The sequence below is a fragment of the Agelaius tricolor genome, unplaced genomic scaffold, assembly GCF_023055355.1.
Source record: "Agelaius tricolor isolate 1412-34295 unplaced genomic scaffold, bAgeTri1.0.p SCAF_16, whole genome shotgun sequence".
In the NCBI taxonomy this organism is placed as follows: Eukaryota; Metazoa; Chordata; class Aves; order Passeriformes; family Icteridae; genus Agelaius; species Agelaius tricolor.
This window is the reverse complement of record NW_027269276.1, coordinates 17,574,145-17,593,149: the sequence shown is the minus strand read 5'-3', so window position 1 is coordinate 17,593,149 and position 19,005 is coordinate 17,574,145. Positions and strand designations below refer to the sequence as shown.

The 19,005-nt window shown below is 51.8% G+C and overlaps 1 protein-coding gene across 1 annotated transcript in view; it reads right to left on the bottom strand.

Moving 5' to 3' along the window:
• The window catches only part of HCN4 (hyperpolarization activated cyclic nucleotide gated potassium channel 4), a 110,764-nt gene that overhangs the window by 66,674 nt on the left and 25,085 nt on the right, over positions 1-19,005 (bottom strand). Inside the window, exon 2 of the mRNA XM_071441881.1 lies at positions 12,365-12,788. Coding sequence (XP_071297982.1) covers positions 12,365-12,788 — 424 coding nt within the window. The remainder of the gene's footprint in view (positions 1-12,364; positions 12,789-19,005) is intronic.

Here is a 19,005-nt window from a genome sequence, read left to right as displayed (position 1 = left end):
CAGGGCCAGCACAGAGAGAGGCTCTCCCACAGTTCAGCCTCTGGAGCTCCTCCATGCTGGGGCAGAGCTCAGGTGGTGCCAGGGGAGGGATCCCTGCTCCCAGGCTCTGCTCTCTTCAGCCATCCTCAGCTCCTGACTCACCCCTTGCCTCAAAATCTGCCCTCAGACCAGCCTCCTTCTGCTCCAACACACACAGGCTCTGATTGCTTCTTGATGACCCATCCTGGCTGGACCCAAAGCTCAGAAACACCCTCCCCCAATTCCTGCCTCTCTCCAAAGCCCCAGGAGCTGGACACCCAGAGAAACCATCACCCCACCCTCCCTCTGCTCGTGTCCCCTCATGACCCCAAGCCCACTGGATACATCCCAGACTGATGGGGCTGAGATAAAGATGGGAATGTCCCAGCCAGGGCAGGGCTCTGTTCCCATTGAGGAGTGAACAGTGTCCCCACAGCCCTGGGGACAGGGCACCCTGCAGAGAGGTGTGTTGGTGTCACAGAGTGCCTGGTGGCTCCCTGGGAGGTCAATGAGCTGCAGCTGATACCTGTGAGGTGCCTGCATTCCATGGCAGGGGACATGGTGGCACTCCAGAAGTGTGGCTCAGCCCACAGAAGGGAGCCAGCAGAATTCTGCTGTTGCTGTTTTCAGATCACATCTCTCACTTTCCCTTTCCAGCTGTCACCAAAGGCAGAATGCTCCCCCTGATGAGGCCTTCCCTCATTCCTGGCTTCTCCCTCATAAATACTGGATGAGCAAATGGCTGAGACACCACGAGCAGCAGCTCAGCAGGGACAGGACCCTGCACTGTCACTGACACTCCCTGTGTGTGCTGCCACCATGCCAGCAGTGCCAGGGCTTGGACAGGGGCATGCCCATGAGAAGCAGGGCAGTGACCATGGCCATGAGAAGAAGGCAGTTACCATGGCCATGAGGAGCAGGGCAGTTACCATGGCCATGAGGAGCAGGGCAGTTACCATGGCCATGGCCATGAGAAGCAGGGCAGTGACTAGGGCCATGAGAAGCAGGGCAGTGACCATGGCCATGGACATGAGGGAGCAGGGCAGTGACCATGGCCATGGCCATGAGAAGCAGGGCAGTGACCATGGCCATGAGGAGCAGGGCAGTGACCATGGCCATGAGGAGCAGGGCAGTGACCATGGCCATGGACATGAGGGAGCAGGGCAGTTACCATGGCCATGGCCATGAGAAGCAGGGCAGTGACCATGCCCATGAGGGAGCAGGGCAGTGACCATGGCCATGAGAAGCAGGGCAGTGCCCATGGACATGAGGGAGCAGGGCAGTGCCCATGGACATGAGGGAGCAGGGCAGTGACCATGGCCATGAGAAGCAGGGCAGTGCCCATGGACATGAGAAGCAGGGCAGTGACCATGGCCATGAGGGAGCAGGGCAGTGACCATGGCCATGAGAAGCAGGGCAGTGCCCATGGACATGAGGGAGCAGGGCAGTGCCCATGGACATGAGGGAGCAGGGCAGGGACCTGCTCTCTCCAATTCTATGGCACATTCTTGTTGGGGAGCTTCTGCACAAGCTCTGGCAGCTGCTGCTCTGCAGGAATTCTGGCTTGGGAAGGGAAGGAGACGCAGGGGAGGAACAGGTACCAAAATGTCAGGACCCAGGACATCCCTCTGGCTGCCCTGGGTGATTCCAGACCCTGGCAGGGGGCTCAGAGACCTTGGCACAGAGTCAAAACCACCTGTGCCTTCGATTTTAGTCCATGGAAACCATTCCCAACTTTGTGTGAGATTTACAAGCCACAAGAGTTGGAGTAGAATGATGGTGAATTTGTCACAGGGTGAAAAAGTAGAATTTTGGGGTTTTAGAATGGGGGTTCAAGAGGCAAGATGGAGGAATCTGGCCATGTCCTGTCCTTCTTCTCCTTCTTGTCCTCCATCTTCTGCTGTGATGGTGACACTTTTGGATTGGTTTAGAGTAAAGACAGAGTGTCTAACATAGGTTTGTATTGGAAAATCATTGTAAATAAAGTACAGGTAGTTCTTAGTATAAAAAGCCAACACCACCCCAAGGGCAGGGACTGTGCCACAACCCAACCTGCTGGACAGATCTCAGCAGGTCAGAGAAAGAATGGAACAGATAAGAGAAAATAAACAAGAGAAGCAGAACCTACAAATCTTGACTTCTTCAGCCACGGGGCTGGGAAAAAAAAGACTTTCTAATACCTTGGGGGTCATTTCAACCACAGAAACCTGAGACTAAAATACTCCTGCCCAGGTGGGAGCAGAGAGGGTGAGAGGCACTGGCACAACAGAGAACAGGGCCATGCACTCCTTGGAGTGAAAAACTGGGGGGAAGATCAGCACTGTCAGAATCCTTCCCAGGTGAAGTGGTGCTTGGATGGAATTCATGAAAATGTGCTTGTATTGAAGTTCTAAATGCATTTCCAAGTCCTTTTCCAAGAAGGAAAATGATTCCATGCATTGCAAAGAGATTTCAGAAATATTTTCCATTCTAATGTGACTCTGGGAATGTGGAAATTGCCTCACTCTTTCCTCTAGTCCTTGGAGTATTCCTGCCTAAGCAAAAGTGGGAGAGGGAGGAGTTACAGCAGAAAATGAAGCTGAAAAATATGCCTCCTTATGAGAGAAGCAAGAATAAAATGTCATCTCTTAGCCCTGAAAAAGTTACCACATTGATTTCTGCTTCATAAAAATGAGGTTAAGTTGAATGCATTAAGCTGGCAAACTGGATAATTGCATGTCCTGAAACTGTCTCCCAAACAGCTCTTTTCACAGCAGGGCTCAGAAAATAACTTCATCAATGAGGCTGCTGCCCATTAAACCCTCACAACACCTCTCTGGGCCTGGCTCTTGTCCTTCCCAAGAAAGATTTCTCCTTCCTTCACCTCACACTGCTGTTTTCTTCCATTGCCACATTTCTGACAAGGAGAAAAGTGGGTCAAAACCAAAGCTGAGCTCAGGGCTGGGGGTTTCTAAGTTTGGCCTCTGAGGGGTTTGGTGCCCTGTGGAAGAGCAGCCCTTCCCTTCCAGTGGAAGGGCAGGAGGAGCCCAGACCCTTCTGTGGGGCTGGCACTGAGCTCTGGTTGTTGAGACAGTCGTACCAAACAGAAGAACACCCTGTATTTAACAAGGCTTCTCTCTTTTTTGTCTTTTTATACCCTCTCACAAAGTTTATACCTATTCATTGGCCACAATAAATCAACATCATTGGTTCATTGATGCAGGGTGGTCTCCACCACTGTTTTCCTCCAAAATCTAACTGCAGCCCCCTTGTTTATCTCTTCTTCTCCTCCATTTCCATACCAATGGCTCTTGGTACAACTCCTTTCAGGGGCAAAGGCAACTCTTATCAGTTTCTCTTCTTCAACTCTGACTCACAGAGCAGCTGTGAGCCCCTTCCACACTGCTCACAGCACAGGAGATGTTCTGAGGGGACAGGAAGGAACTGACTTCAATGTCTCCTGGCAGAAAGCAGCTCCCCACTGCCCTGCTGCTCAAAATCCCCTTCTCCTCCACCAACCAATTTGGTTTTTGGCCATGGTGCTATGTGGGCCAAGCTCCTTCCTCATTGACACAACTCTCAGATCTGGCACGGTCCTCTCCAGCCCTGCCTTGCTGAACCCAGCCAGGGAGGCAGGGAAATGCTGCTCTCTTGGCTGTCTCATTAAAGTTCCCACTTGCTTTGAATGCAATCAATAATGCTTCCTGGAAGAGGCTTTGAAGAGGAGCCATTCATCTGCACCCACTTGCCAGGGCTGATGTGCCTTAGACAAACTGGCCTCCAAGTCTGGGCTGAGCCTGGCAGAACACGACTCTGAGGGACAAAACAGAGCTGGCATTGGATCAGGAGCCCAAGTGGTGACAGGAATCTCTCTGTGGAAGGTTCAAAAGCTGCCTCAGCTGTCCCCAGCTGTCTGTGTGACTATCACAGATGATGTGAGGGCTGGGGGCACAGACACGCCCTGGGGTGCTCAGTTCCTGCTCCAGGCAGGGTGTAGCCCTTCCAGAGCTCTTCACAGTGCTCCTTCTGAGGGGGAAACCTGTGCTCCCACACACTCCAGGGAATGGGCACTGCCCTTGCTGCTTCCTGAGCTCACAGCATGGGCTGTGATTTAGAAGCTCCCTTTAACTGGAATGCAGCCCCCTGTCCCTGTTACAAACACAGCTCACAAAAGCTGCTGCCCTCTGCTCACCCTGGAGGGCTGTGTCCAGCTCTGGGCTCCTCAGGACAACAGGGACACAGAGCTCCAGAGGCTGCAGAGATGAGGAAGGGCCTGGAGCATCTCCCTGCCAAGGAGAGGCTGAGGGGGCTGGGGCTGCTCAGCCTGGAGAGGAGCCCCAGCTGAGAGGGGCCCTCAGCCCTGGGTGTCCCTGGGTGTCTCTGGGTGTCCCTCAGTGTCCCTGGATGGTCCTGCCTGTCCCTGGGTGTCCCTGGGTATCCCTCAGTGTCCCTGTCTGTCCCTGGGTGCAGGGAGGGGCAGAGCAGCCCCAGGCTCTGCTCCAGGCCCAGCAATGGCCCCAGAGCCGCAGGCAGGGACTGAGCCCAGGAGCTGCCCCTGCCCAGGAGGCAGAGCTGCTGCCCTGGGCAGTGCCCAGCCCTGAGCAGAGCCCAGAGAGGCTCTGGGGTTTCCTCCCTGGGGATATTCCAGAGCCCTTCCAACACAATCCTGTGCCCACTGTGTGACTCAGGGTAGGTGACAGCTCCTCAGCTGTGCCCTGTGTGCCAGCCCCAGGGCAGGCTGGGCCCGGGCTCCTGCAGGGCTGCAGCTGGAACAAACCCCATCAGTAAATCTCCATCAAACCTTGGGAAGTGACAGTGGCAGGAGGAGCCCTGGTGCCAGGCTGCAGCACATCCCTCTGTTATTGTAGCACAGCAGTGATAATGAAGGCTCCAAACACAATGGCCCGAGGCAAATGCCAGGCAGCTGGCACGATGTGGGCACAGCACGATGTGGGCACGGAGCTGAGGCAGCTGGTGCTGGCAGGGCACAGGGGATGAGAGCTCCCCTGTGGCTCTAGGAACCCTGCACAGCCCCAGCCAGCAGGAAAGGGCAGACTGAGGGACCCTGGCACCCCTGACAGAGCTGGGCACAGCAGCAGCCTGTCACTGCCCTGCTCACCCCTGTCACTGGGCACTGCCCTGCAGGAGGGAGGCTTCAACCAACCCCACTGCTCTGCCCAGGGCAGTGCCCAGCTGGTTCTGCCACACAGGCACCCCTGTGCTGAGAACACACCAGGGCAAAGCATCCCTGAGACAGCAAATGGCTCCCACTGCCACAGCCTGGCTCTGAGCTCCTGCCCCACAGATGGCTCTGTGCCCTAATGCCAGAGCAGGTATCCTACAGACACACAGCTCTGTGCCCTAATGCCAGAGCAGGTATCCTACAGACACACAGCTCTGTGCCCTAATGCCAGAGCAGGTATTCCTATAGACACACAGCTCTGTGCCCTAATATCAAACCAGGTGTTCCTACAGACACACAGCTCTGTGCCCTAATGCCAGAGCAGGTATCCTACAGACACACAGCTCTGTGCCCTAATGCCAGAGCAGGTATCCTACAGACACACAGCTCTGTGCCCTAATGCCAAACCCCAGAGCAGGTATCCTACAGACACACAGCTCTGTGCCCTAATGCCAAACCCCAGAGCAGGTATCCTACAGACACACAGCTCTGTGCCCTAATATCAAACCAGGTATCCTACAAACACACAGCTCTGTGCCCTAATGCCAAACCCCACAGCAGATACTCCTACAGACAGACACTGTGTGCCCTAACCCCAAAGCAGGTGTTCCTACAGACACACACTGTGCCCTAATCCCAAACCAGGTATCCTACAGACAGACAGACAGACAGCTCTGTGCCCTAATCCCAAACCCCAGAGCAGGTTTCCTACAGACAGACACTGTGCCCTAATCCCAAACCAGGTATCCTACAGACAGACAGACAGACAGACACTGTGCCCTAATCCCAAACCCCAAACCAGGTATTGCTACAGACAGACAGACACTCTGTGCCCTAATCCCAAACCCCAAACCAGGTATTCCTACAGACAGACAGACAGACAGACACTGTGCCCCAATCCCAAACCCCACAGAAGGTATCCTACAGACAGACAGACAGACACTGTGCCCTAATCCCAAAACCCAAATCAGGTGTTCCTACAGACAGACACTCTGTGCCCTAATCCCAAAGCCCAGAGCAGGTATTCCTACAGACACTGTGTGCCTGAATCCCAAACCCCACAGCAGGTATCCTACAGACAGACAGACACTGTGCCCTAATCCCAAAGCCCAGAGCAGGTATCCTACAGACAGACAAACAGACAGACAGACAGACACTGTGCCCCAATCCCAAAGCCCAGAGCAGGCATTCCCTGCTCACACCCTGCTGTTGACACAGGACCCATGAAGCCCTGCCAGGAGGTGAGTGTAGAAAAAAGAAAAGCTTTTTCCTTTTCATGGCAAGCCCCGTGGCTGCACAGCTATTCAAATATTTGCCTGGCTCCTTATAATTCATTAGAAGCCATTTTTGATGATATTCTCTTTGAAACTGTATTCCCAGGGCCCAGGTGGGGAGCTGAATTTCCATTAGAGCAGTAGAACTTCCTGCCAAAGAACAACTCCTCCAAAAAAACTTTTCTGGGTGTGTTTCTCCCCTCCGCAGGGCAGGGCATGGAGCAGGGGATGCCCATGGGCAGGAGAGGGAAAATTCAATGTACAGAATAAAGAACATCCATGTCCTTGTGCTGTGTGCTCTCTCTCCACTTGGGCTGCACAAGTGACAACAGTTCCATGTGAGAGGCTGTGGTACAATAATGAAAAACCTCTGACTGATATTCCAACAAGAGGGTTTGGCCATTTGTTTCAGTGCAGCCAGGATTTTCTCTGAGAGGAAAAGATGGCTCAAGTTTGGGGTCACTTTGTGCAGTGAGAATGGAAATTCCTGTATCTTGCAGTATGGTTTTAATAAGTTCCTGCAAGCACATTAAAGAAAGTGCTTAATAAGGCTTCAGAAATGAGGTAATGCAAATTAGGAAGAAGCCCAGCCCCCAGTCCCCTTCCTGGCCACACTGCTGGTGTTTGTTGAGTCTGATTTTACCCAAGCCTGGCCACAGGTTTTGATGAGTTGCTCTCCTGGGCCTGCCTTGCTGTTTAATGGGACAGAACTGCAAATCCTATTAAGAAAGGATCTGCTCAGCCCCTTGGAGCTGCCTGTGGCACAGGACCCTGCTGTGCTGGGAACAGTCACTGCCCAGCTCCTCCCCTCCCAGGATCCACTTACAGATCTGGCCAAAGATCCCATCCCACTCCCCTGTGTGGCAATCAGAGAAGCAGAAACTTCCACAGACACTGAAGGGTTTGATTTGCAGCCTTGGGAGAAGCTTGGATTGATGTAAAAATACAATACACAGACATTAAACAGAAAAATCATAAACTTAGGTTTCTATAGCTGTAAGAATATGCTTTAAATAAGTGAGAAACTGCATTGATAAATGGTGAAGGGTTTCTAATGTAGGGGTGTGGTTGTATGGAATAAACTGATGTGGGAAATGGATTTGTAGAGAATTCTCAGGGCCTGACAGAAGTCTCACATATCTGTATGCACACCCTGAGATAAGAAATGCTGACTGAGAAATGCCATGGAATAGGACAGACATTGTTGAGAGAGAAATGGAACCAGAAACAAGTTTCAAAGGATGGCCTTGCTGGTAAGAGCAGATACTTTGGAGAAATAGAACGATGAAAGATGCATTTTAGATTATTGGCTTTAAAGCATTTCCAGCATGGTGTGACAAAAGCTGATAGGCCAAGAAATGCTTCTAATGTGATTAGGAAATAGTTGGCTTCTGATTGTGGTGGTGTGAATTATAGCATCTGTATTGTGCCACCCTTCACATGAGACTGAAAATGGAATAAAAGTTTATAAAACACCTCTCAGCTGCCCCATCTCTGGGTCAGAAAAGGGCTTAATCCAACAAATTTGAGCCCTGTGTGAGGATTGAGCTCACAACCTTGAGAGTTTAGAAGTTATAACAGAAACATTTGTGTGCAAGTGAGACAGAAGCCTATGGGGTAAAAGTATCCACAGTGCAGCAGGTGATGGGTTAGAAAAGCAAAATAAACCTTGTGGCATCTATTCATTGGCTTAGAAAGTTCTGTATTGCCTTGTAACAAAGAACTTGTGACTACTTTGAGCTGTGGCCAGCTGCTTGCTCCTCTAAAATCTCACAGCCCCTGAGATTGATGTTTATCTAAGCCATAAATAGTTCTTAACCCCAAAATAGTCCCATCTCTTCATTATTAGGGGTGACAATGATACCCCAGGCCTCCAGCCACATTGTTGTAATTGCATTTAGGAAAGGCTACAGATGGGTCAGAGAAACAAAGGGAATTAGCAAATCAAGGAGAATCACTTGGGAGCCATATTCTCCTGGCCTCTGGAAGCCCTTTCCTGGTCCTTCCACACAGCCCCTCCAGCTTTGGGTCCCTTTTCTAAACAGCTGAAGCTTCTGAAAAGTGACATCATCTTTCAGAGGGTCTGATCTGTGCCCAGTTGTTACTGGGAGTTGTCACTGGGACCTGAGAGGATGCATTCCCTCCCTCCTAAAGCTTCTCTATAATATAGAAACTCGAGGGAAGAAAAGGACAGCACTCAGGCAAGTTTGCAAGGTTTCAATAACATAATAGCCTGAAAATCATCAAATTGTCCTTTGCTTCAGGTTTCAACTGCAGAAACCAAAAGATGTATTTTTCTTCCTGAAAAAAATCTGAAAAATCCTCACTTATGATAGTATTGCCATTTTGATATATATCAAACCCAGATAGTTCCTTTCCTTCCCATCACAGTCCCTCCCACAGAGTCTGCAATCAAAACATTTTGGTTATCTTGCCCTATGTACTATTTGGAAACAGATTTATAGGAGCAGGATTGTGCTGTTGTTCCAATGAATGTTCCTAAGTCAAAATAGTTTGATATTGAATACAGATTACTGCACCCCAGCACCAACCACAGGGTAGATGCTGTGCATACAACAGGGAAAGCTCAGAAAATTGAGGGGGTTTTGACTCCCAGTCTGACCTGGATGGTTGATCCTGATTGAATCCATGGGTTCCATGGTGTTTCTGCTGTTTTTCTGTCTGTAGGATGAGGTCTGTAGGATGTTCATGTTTGGATCTCCTTTCCCTGGACACTCTCAGCTCAGCAGTGGGGAGACCCAACTCCCTAACCCTGGGACAGTGGGACAGTGGGACAGTGGGACAGTGGGACAATGGGACACCTGGCCCTGGGACCGTGTGCTGCAGGTACAGGAACCCTGACCAAGCTGGTACCCCAAAGAAAGGCTGAGATAACCAGAGTTTCTCTGGGGGAGAACAAGGCCTGGCTGGAGCAGCCCTGTTTGCTCTGACCTGTGCTCCTGGCCTGGGGAACTCCAGGGAACACCAGTGGGGCTGGTGATAGAGATTTGAGGCAAGCCAGAGCCCAGCCAGTGGGAGTGCAGCTGCCTACACTGCAATCAAGCTCCCAACTGCAGGGGAGACACGGCAGACACTTCAGAAAGATTCTATTTATACTCTGCCCTTCTGGTAAATTCATTCGTGGGACCACTCATGCAAAATGCATCATGCAAATGAAACTGCTACATTTGGAATTAAGCTTATTTTCATACTCCAGTGAACACGAGTGCCTTAGATTGTTTTTCTTGCCTTTTGCCTTCTTTTCCTCTTCAGGTTGTTTGCCCAGCTGTATCCCCAGAGCACCTCTCTGGGATCTGGGGAGGATGGCAGAGGCTGCAGGGACTTGCAGCCCCAGCTCTGGAGCCCAGAGAGTCCTGAGCAGCGCTGATGTGGAACTGATGAGAGCCTGGCTGCTTTACAGCACTGCAGCCCTGGAGAAGGCTGCTCCTGCTCACTGCAGCCTCGGAGATAAATTCATGCAGGGCATGGACAATTGCAGGGGAGTGAAGGGAGAGGCTGCTGGCAGCCTGGGAAGTGCCCCCTGATCCCTGCCCTCGCCCCAGCAACACAAGGAGCTGAGTGAGGAGGGCGCTGTGTGTGCTGCCCCAGCTCAGTGCAGTGAGGGGTGCCCTGCCCTCACACAGTGCCATGGGATCCCTCTGGCCGTGCAGCTCTGCCCTGCACACGCTCCCCTAGGGCACACACTCCTCTGCAGAGGCCCAGCACACCCTGCTCACATCCCCTTCCAGCTGATCTGCTCAGAAGCAAAGAGCTACAGAGACACTGCCAGCTGGTGAGGCATGGATAGGAGGGGGGACCACAGGGACCAGACCTGCAGCACCCCCTCTCCCAGGTCCTCCTCCCTCTTGCACACCAGAGTAAGTCTGTCCAGCACTGTCTGTCCTGGCACTCCCAGATCAGCACTGATGGGTGCAGGGAGGAAAGATGAACGTGGCCTTTCAGACAGGCATCATCTGTAGGCACTTCAGAGGAAGAGAGCTGCCAGCGTGGCTGCAGGAGCACAACTCCCCCGCAAGGATGAAGCAGCACTCCCCCTCCCTGTCGCCCCTCTGCTTTGTGGCAGGCACTGCACCAATGACAGGGGATCACCCCTTCCCCCTGCCTCCCTCCCTGCTGTGAAGCTGGAGAAGCTCCCAGTGTCAAACTCTCTCCAGGAACTGCAGCCTGGGCCGAGCCCAGTCTGACACAGCCCGTGGTGTTCGCTGCTTGGGCTCTGCAGTGCACACAGAGTCTGCATTGCAGTCCCAAAGTGCAACCAGCACCAGCCCTGCCCTGCCCTGGCAGCCCTGCCCCACCCTGGGGAGCCTGTGCCCCAGAGGGCACCCAGCTGTGCTGTGCCAGGGCCCAGGACAGCAGCACAGGAACAGCATCCCTGGAATGGCATCGGAGACAGAAGCTGGGAATGGATGCTCGGTCAAGCTACAAGAAGTGATAGAGGGAAAAACACTGATCTGCTCCTGCCTTGTCGTTTTCAAAACAAGTTCAGTACAAAATAGCAAATACACTTCAGTTCTCTTCAAGCACCTCCTGGAAGGGAAGTCAAGGAGCAGGGGGAAGCAAGCAGGGAGCTGTGCACTGCTGTGGGTGCCTGTGAGTCTGTGGAGTGCCTGAGCCACCACCTCACCTCTGCTGAGCTGCTCGGATTAGAGGAGAGGGGACCAAAGCAACCACGGGACAGGCCAGCACACCTGGAGATGTCAGTGCCTGCTCAGCCCCTGACTCACTGAGTCACCCCAGAAGGACACTTGTGCTTTGTTCACCTCTCTGTGCACTCCTGCCTGCACCACAGAGTGAATGAATATGAATTATAAACCTGAGGGCTGGGGCTGCCTCTCCCCAGCACCTGTCCAGTGTCATCCCAGAGCTCAACGAGGCTGCTCTGCTCTAAGTGAAGCCCTCACAAATGGTAACACCACAAGGATGAAGCCTGAGATTTGTGAAGCATGCCCCAGTGCTCCCTCTCCCTGTGAGTGTGGGCTGCTTGGAGGAGGGAAGGGCTCAGCTCTGCCATGAATTAGTGTTGTGACAGCTCGCTGCAATCGAGCCATGACTTGCATGGCTGCTTCCCCTTCACATTCCCAGGAGCATGCCCTGCATTAGATCATGCTCTGCAGCAGGCTCTGCTCCAAAGCACAACACAAAGTATGGGGACGAAGATGAAATTGCCCTGACCAGCTTTCCTTGGCCTGAAAATATGCTCCTGACATGTGGAGAGAGATGCAGGGAGCTTTCTCTCTGCTTTGGAGAGCACGGAGACAGGAGAAAAACAGCTGATTTTCAAGCTGTTACTTGCAAGGTTGTGGCTTCACCCACATTATTCCTGACAACTCACCCTGCACCTGGAATTCCCCCTGAGAGCAGCACAGGGTCCTGGGCTTGTGGGGATCTTGCTTTTCACCAGACCTTTGTCTGCAGATTGCCCTTCCTTCCTTTTTCCCTTAGCATAGTGTCAGAGAATATAGAAAGCAAGAGGGCTCTAACACATGCCCATGCTTATCTCTTCATTCAAGAGATAAGCACAGAGCAGCAGCAGATGGCAAACAGATGCCACAGGTTCTGCAAATCAGCTGTCTCCAGCCCTTTCCTCAGAGCTGCTCCTGGACCTTTGGGGGCACTGAGAGGGCAAGCCCTTGCTGTCTGGCTGATTGCTCTGCTCACCAGCTCCACAGTTCCTGCAAGGGGCCCACCTGTGCCCACCCTCCTGCCAGCCCACCCAGCATCATCCATGTGGATGCCGATCCCAGAGCCCACAGCACCAACAAGCTGCAGAATTCCCTCGGGAATTCGCTCCAACAAAGCATCGAGCCCTGACACGAGGGGCAGGAAGGAGAAGGGGCATTCAAGGAAAGCAGCTGTGGGAGGGCAGAGCTGGCAGGCAGGGCTGTCTCACCTCCTCCCACTGGTGGATGTAGCGGATGAGGCGGGAGAGGCGCAGCAGGCGCAGCAGGCTCAGGATCTTGGTGAAGCGCACGATGCGCAGCGCCCGCGCCGTCTTGTACACCTCGGAGTCGATGCGCGTCTCCACGATCAGGAAGATGTAGTCCACGGGGATGGAGGAGATAAAATCCACCACAAACCAGCTCTTCAGGTACTTCATCTTGATCCTCTGCGGGTCCAGGATGATCTCGGTGTTGTCCTCCACCACGATGCCTGTCCGGAAGTTGAGGACAAGGTCGATGAGGAAGAATGTGTCCGAAACCACGTTGAAGACAATCCACGGGGTGGTGTTTTCATCCTTGAAGAAAGTGATGCCCACGGGGATGATGATCAGGTTCCCTACCATCAGCAGCAGCATGGTGAGATCCCAGTAAAACCTGGACAGCAAGACAGAGACATGTGAGATCAGGCCCAGAGCAGGAGGTGGGGGAGCCCGGGTCAGCTGCACTGATGAACTCATCCATCTCTGCTGTCAGACATCCCCCGGGCTCTGCTGCTGCGCCTGAGCACACTGCACAAGCTGCTAATTGACTAATTAATATCAGAGGAACTCTCCTGCTCTGCCTTCCAGGGCTCACAAAGGAGCTGAGCCAGGGCTGGGCATGCCTGCTTGAACACCTTCCTGGGACCTGGGAGCTGCCTGGGGAGAGACTGAGAAACTTGTGGTTACTACAGGGACTGCTGGGTAAGGAGAGGAGGACTGGGGAGGCCTCAGAGTCTGTGTGTCAATAAAGCCATGTGGGGTTAAACCACCAGGCTGTGCTCCTGCTGGCTGATCCTGCTCTAGAAGCAGCCAGCACTGACAGCTCTGGGATCAGGATGGAAGTGGAGCCTGTGCTCAGCCTTCAGTTCAGATTCCTGCCAAGCTGGACTCCAGGAGTTCAGCCCACGCTCTACAGGCTCCCATGTTGTACACAAACAATCAATAAAGCCTGGAGTCACATGCCTGGAGATGCCTATTCCATTTCTAAGGACAGTAACACCAGCATTTAACTCCTGTTCCATGAGGCACAATCTCCAGGAAGCTCATCTTCACTCCAGTGGTAGCTCAGGGTTATCCAGTGGCCCTTACTGTAACACTCAGTTTTGTTTTGGAGGCACACACAGGCTGAGTAGAACCCCTAATTTATACCATTGGGATTTGTTAAATGCACAGTCAGACAATGTGGTGCCAGCTCCCCCAGAGTGAGGACTAAAACCCTTCCCAGTGTCAGAGCTTGCTGAGGAGCCTCAGTGCCCAGCACAATGGTGCTCCAGTGCTCTCCTCATGTGTCACATGCAGATGCTGATGCACTGTGGGCTCACACTGCCGAGATTCCAGCACCCCACATTGTGCACCATGGGTCAGCTACTCTAATATCATTAGTTATTAATACAATATTAGTTACAGCTACTCTAATATCATTAGTTATTAATACAATCATCACCCCTTTGTCACAGGAGATGAGCAATCACCTCAACAGCAGTGAGAGCATCAGTGTGACCCTGCACTGACACTGATTTATCAGAGGGAAGTGTTGGGCTGCTGAAGGATGTGCACATGCTGCTCCTCTGTCTAACTCTCTACAGCCAAAATCCCTGAGATTTTTCAGGAGAGCTGGACTTGCTTTAAAGGCCCTCAAGCTCTACCTTGGTTAGTGGCTGTTTGGCTGGAACCTGGACCAGGCTGAGCAGCTGCAGAACAGGATTTTCAGAGCAAGGCAACTACATGGTTTGTTAAACTCTCAGCAGGGAAACCAAAAGGGCAGAATCTACCTTAAAAGCCTTCTCTGTCTAGAGCCTCTCTCCCTGGTAAGAACACTTTAAAGCACCTAAAAGCATCTTTAAGATTCCAGCCTTGCCCATGTACAGGCAGGGTCAGCAGCCAGCAGCACCCCAGCAATTCTCACAATCATTCAGCAGAGGCTGATGGGAACTGATTTTAGAATAAGCAAAGGTATTCACTAACGAGCTTTCTAAAAACGACCTCAGCTCTCTCCTCCTGGCTCTCAAGGTGCCAGCAGTCCCCCCCTCAGCCTGCAGGTCCAGGGCTGCTGGCAGCACTCAGCAGTGGGATTTGTCCATCTGCCTCCAAGAGCAAGGCTGTGGCACCCAGCAATATGCATTAATATAAATCCGTGCTGTGAGCTTCCTTAATAAGGGCCTGAGATGATGCTGCAGCTTTCCCAGGCAATTAATCTGGATAATCACACAATAGCAGGAAGTCTGGAAGCAGTGTGTGCATTATTACTGAAAATAAATAACCTCCCAGCCATCCTTCATTTCCCTTAGGGAATACACAAGGAGATAGGCCCAAAGAAAATGAGTTTTCCCAAGTTTCAAATTAATGGCATGAGCCTGGCACGGCCAGGTTTGCACTGCTGGGAAGGTAAGTGCCTTTCTTCTGAGATCTTTGCATTTTTGTGCCTCTTTTTTTTAGGCTGGATGGTGATTTCTACACTTGGGGACATGGCCAGCAGTGGCAGGATGGCTCCCAGCTCAAGGAAAATGTTTTGCACACACACAAGGCCAGTGAAATGTTTGAAATGTTTTCCCCTGACTGCAGCAGCCCCTGCCAGCCCAGCCTCTCCCTGTCCAGTGTGCTCAGCTGCCCTGCATCCTCACTTGCAGCAGTTCCTGAGCTCCCAGCCTGCTGCCCCTGGGCTGCCCTGGAGCAGCAGGGTGTGCACAGGAGTCAGTGCTGAGCCCCACTGCCACGTGTGCCTTACAGCACAGCTCTCCTCAGGGCTGCACTGCTGACTCCATTATTGGCATGGCCCCCCAGCTCTGACCTTTAAAGCCAGCACTTAAAACCAGGGAAGGGAAACTTCTGTATGCAGTGATCCCTCTAATAAAGGTGTCAGACAGGAGACAACCTTGGGGCTCTGTCAAGGAGGCAGAAAAAGCTGGAACACACCAAGAATTTGTCCTGCACGCCAAGTCCAGCACCTGCCTTTCCAACGTGAACTGCCTGGCAGTTAAAATTCCCCTGTTAAAGATTTGCAGAGCTCCTGCACATTTTCATTTCACCCACATAGGAAGCAGGATCTGCTCAGGGTGGCATCAGTGCATTTAGACTTAATTAGACTCTCTGGGCCTGCAACACCTCAGAGGTCTGATACCATCCAAGTGTCATTTTGCATTTGCTCCCAGGAACATCTTTCCCCTCCCTGTAAATTACTGGCCACAATGACTAACAGTGCATGTGATGTATGTAAGGGCAAGCACCAGCTATTAATAACCCATGTTTTCTGGATTTCTGTTGTTCCTTTCACCCAGGGAATTCCAGGGAGCTGACAGTGATGAAATTGGCTCTGCTGCACCCAGGAGAGGCAGAGTTATTATCCCTGCCTTGCACACAGAGGAGCCACATGGTAAAGTGAGGAGAGTGGGGTTTGTCCATGGAAGGCTGAGGCTAAGCAAGGCTTAGGACCTGAATCTGATTTTTGAGCCTAAGCAGATGTGAAGCCATTGGTATGGCTTGCAAAAGAGCCTAACAGAGATGCATCTCTGGGATGTCTGATATCCTGTCTTCTCACTTCTTTTCCTGTTTCCAAAAGCCTACATAAAAAATTAATAAATATGAATGTATTGTTTTATTACAGTTGACTCAGTGCAACTGAGAGTTCAGAGCACAGGGAACAGGCAGCACTATATAAACCAGATGTCTTGTTCAAACACCCTTGGTTTTTATACTCCATCCTACTCTCTGCACACTCCTTGGATCTGAAAATCACATTTTAACATGCACCACTACCTCAGATCTCTTAATTCCCAATACATTATTTAAACAGAATGTATCTAAGAATTGTTGTGGCACAGACACTTCAGGAATATGTGCTCCTTCAGCACTGCTGTGTCACTCAGCTGATGTGACAGCCTGTACACTCTGTAGGGATGGGTTTGTGGGTTTGGAATGCTGGACCATCTTTCTGCTCTGCCCAGAGCACACTGTGACAGCAGGCTGGGAATAATGCTTTTGGAAGTCATTCTTTACAATTAAATGAAATTTCCTTTTTCATTCCATGGTGCAGCGTGGGCAATTCTAGAGCATGAGCTCAGGAAGTGAGGAATTGGAGAGAAAGCAGTGAATCCCAGAGGTGAGAGACTCAGCAGCATCACTGGGTCACAAAGCACTGAAACTCTGTGCATTTGTGGCTTCTGAACTTCTGTTCTGGCTCCACAGTGCTTGCACAGTCCAGAGAAAATGGGCTTGAGTGGCCTCATCTCTAAATTAACAAAGCTTTTTGGGGTTTTCAGCTCCTGCTGAAGGGCAGCCAGCTCTGGGCTGAAGCACAAATAACAATGCACCTGCCTGGCAGTGCCAGGGGCCAGGAGATTGTCCCCAGCACTGGCACTGAGCTCCCAGGCCGTGGCCAGCCCTGCTGACCCCCCAAGAACAGCCCTTTAATGAGCACAGCTTGCTCACATCAAGCCCAAAGCCAAGCCCAGCTCCGTCCCAAGGCTCGGTGCTGACTCCAGAAGGAGAGTGCCACCTACTGAGTCCCACCCGGAACCTCCATCCCTGCCTGGTGGGGGAGCAAGTGCTCCTAAATCCCTTCTGAGCTGCGGGAAACCTGCGCTTCTCTCCAGAGTGGCAGCTGCCTCTCGTGGCTCTGGAATGCACGCTGGATCAGGTGGCCTGGCTGGAAAGAGGGCGCGCTGCAGCTCCCAGGAGGGCTCTGGGGATGGAAACAGAAATCGCCTTTGGAAAGAGCTTTAGGGTGTGGTCATTAATTGTTGTGGTGGTGTTGGTTTTAGGACGAGGTGAGAGATGAGAATTGATTCTAAGTTCTCAGAAGGTTGATTTATTATATTAAAAGAAAACAATATACTAAAACTATACTAAAGAAAGCGAAAGGATAAATTAGAAGGCCAGACAAAAATGATAATAAAAAACCTGTGACTGACCAAGGTCCTGACACAGCTGGACTGGGATTGGTCATTAATAAAAAACAATTCACATGCTGGGTAAACAATTCTCCAAATCACATTCCAGAGGAGCAAAACATGGAGAAACTGAAGCTTCCCAGCTTCCCAGGAGAAGAAATCCTGGCAAAGGGATTTTTCAGAAAAGATGTCAGTGCCATTAGGGGAGGTCAGGGTGCCTGGAGCCACAGTGGGAGCAAAGTTTACTCCAGGAACAGCCGTTCACAGAGACAGCTGAACAGAGAGAGCAAGAGAAAAAGCAGAGGAGATCCCTCCCTGCCTCTGGGAGCATCACTTCTATACCAGATAGGAGCAGGCTGCTTCTACTGGAGAGTCACAGACTTTGCCCTGCCCCAGAGATAAAGGGAGGAGCAGGGTGATTCACTGCTCCTGAACACACTAAAGGACATTTAACCAGCTCTGAGTCCAGCAATTCCCTTGTGGGAGGAATTAATTTATTTGTAGAGAGTTTACTCAAAGACCTGTGCACTTGGAAACTTCTTTGCCATGAATACTCACCAGAAAAAGAGTCAAACGAGTTACAAAAATATTCTGAGTGCTGTGTAATGGGAAAGGACCCAGCTCAAGGAAAAGACAAACAGTTTTAATTCCTTCTGACCGCTCTATGCAAATACTCTGCCATCCTGACTAAAGCCCCTGGGAGCACTGCTAATTAACCATGCATTCTGACAGCACAGGACAGCCTCCTCCAGAGTTCCCTGGATGCCTCCTTCTCCTGGATGCCTGCATCTCCTGGAATTCTGCTTCTCCTGGATCTCTGCATTTCCTGCATGCCTACATCTCCTGGATCTCTGCATCTCCTGGATCTCTGCTTCTCCTGGATGCCTGCATCTCCTAGACCTCTGCATCTCCTGGATCTCTGCATCTCCTGGATCTCTGCATCTCCTAGACCTCTGCATCTCCTGGATCTCTGCATCTCCTGGATCTCTGCATCTCCTGGATGCCTGCATCTCCTGAATCTCTGCTTCTCCTGGATGCCTCCATCTCCTGGATCTCTGCATCTCCTGGATCTCTCCATCTCCTGGATCTCTGCTTCTCCTGGATCTCTCCATCTCCTGGATCTCTCCATCTCCTGGATCTCTGCATCCCCTGGATCTCTCCATCTCCTGGATCTCTGCTTCTCCTGGATGCCTCCATCTCCTGGATCTCTGCATCCCCTGGATGCCTCCATCTCCTGGATCTCTGCATCTCCTGGATCTCTCCATCTCCTGAATGCCTGCATCTCCTGCATGCCTCCATCTCCTGGATCTCTGCTTCTCCTGGATCTCTCCATCTCCTGGATCTCTCCATCTCCCGGATCTCTCCATCTCCTGGAGCTCTACATCTCCTGGATCTCTCCATCTCCTGGATCTCTCCATCTCCTGGGTCTCTGCATCTCCCGGATCTCTCCATCTCCTGGAGCTCTACATCTCCTGGATCTCTCCATCTCCTGGATCTCTCCATCTCCTGGGTCTCTGCATCTCCTGGATGCCTCCATCTCCTGGAGCTCTACATCTCCTGGATCTCTCCATCTCCTGGATCTCTCCATCTCCTGCATGCCTCCATCTCCTGGATGCCTCCATCTCCTGGATCTCTCCATCTCCTGCATGCCTCCATCTCCTGGATGCCTCCATCTCCTGGAGCTCTACATCTCCTGGATCTCTCCATCTCCTGGATCTCTCCATC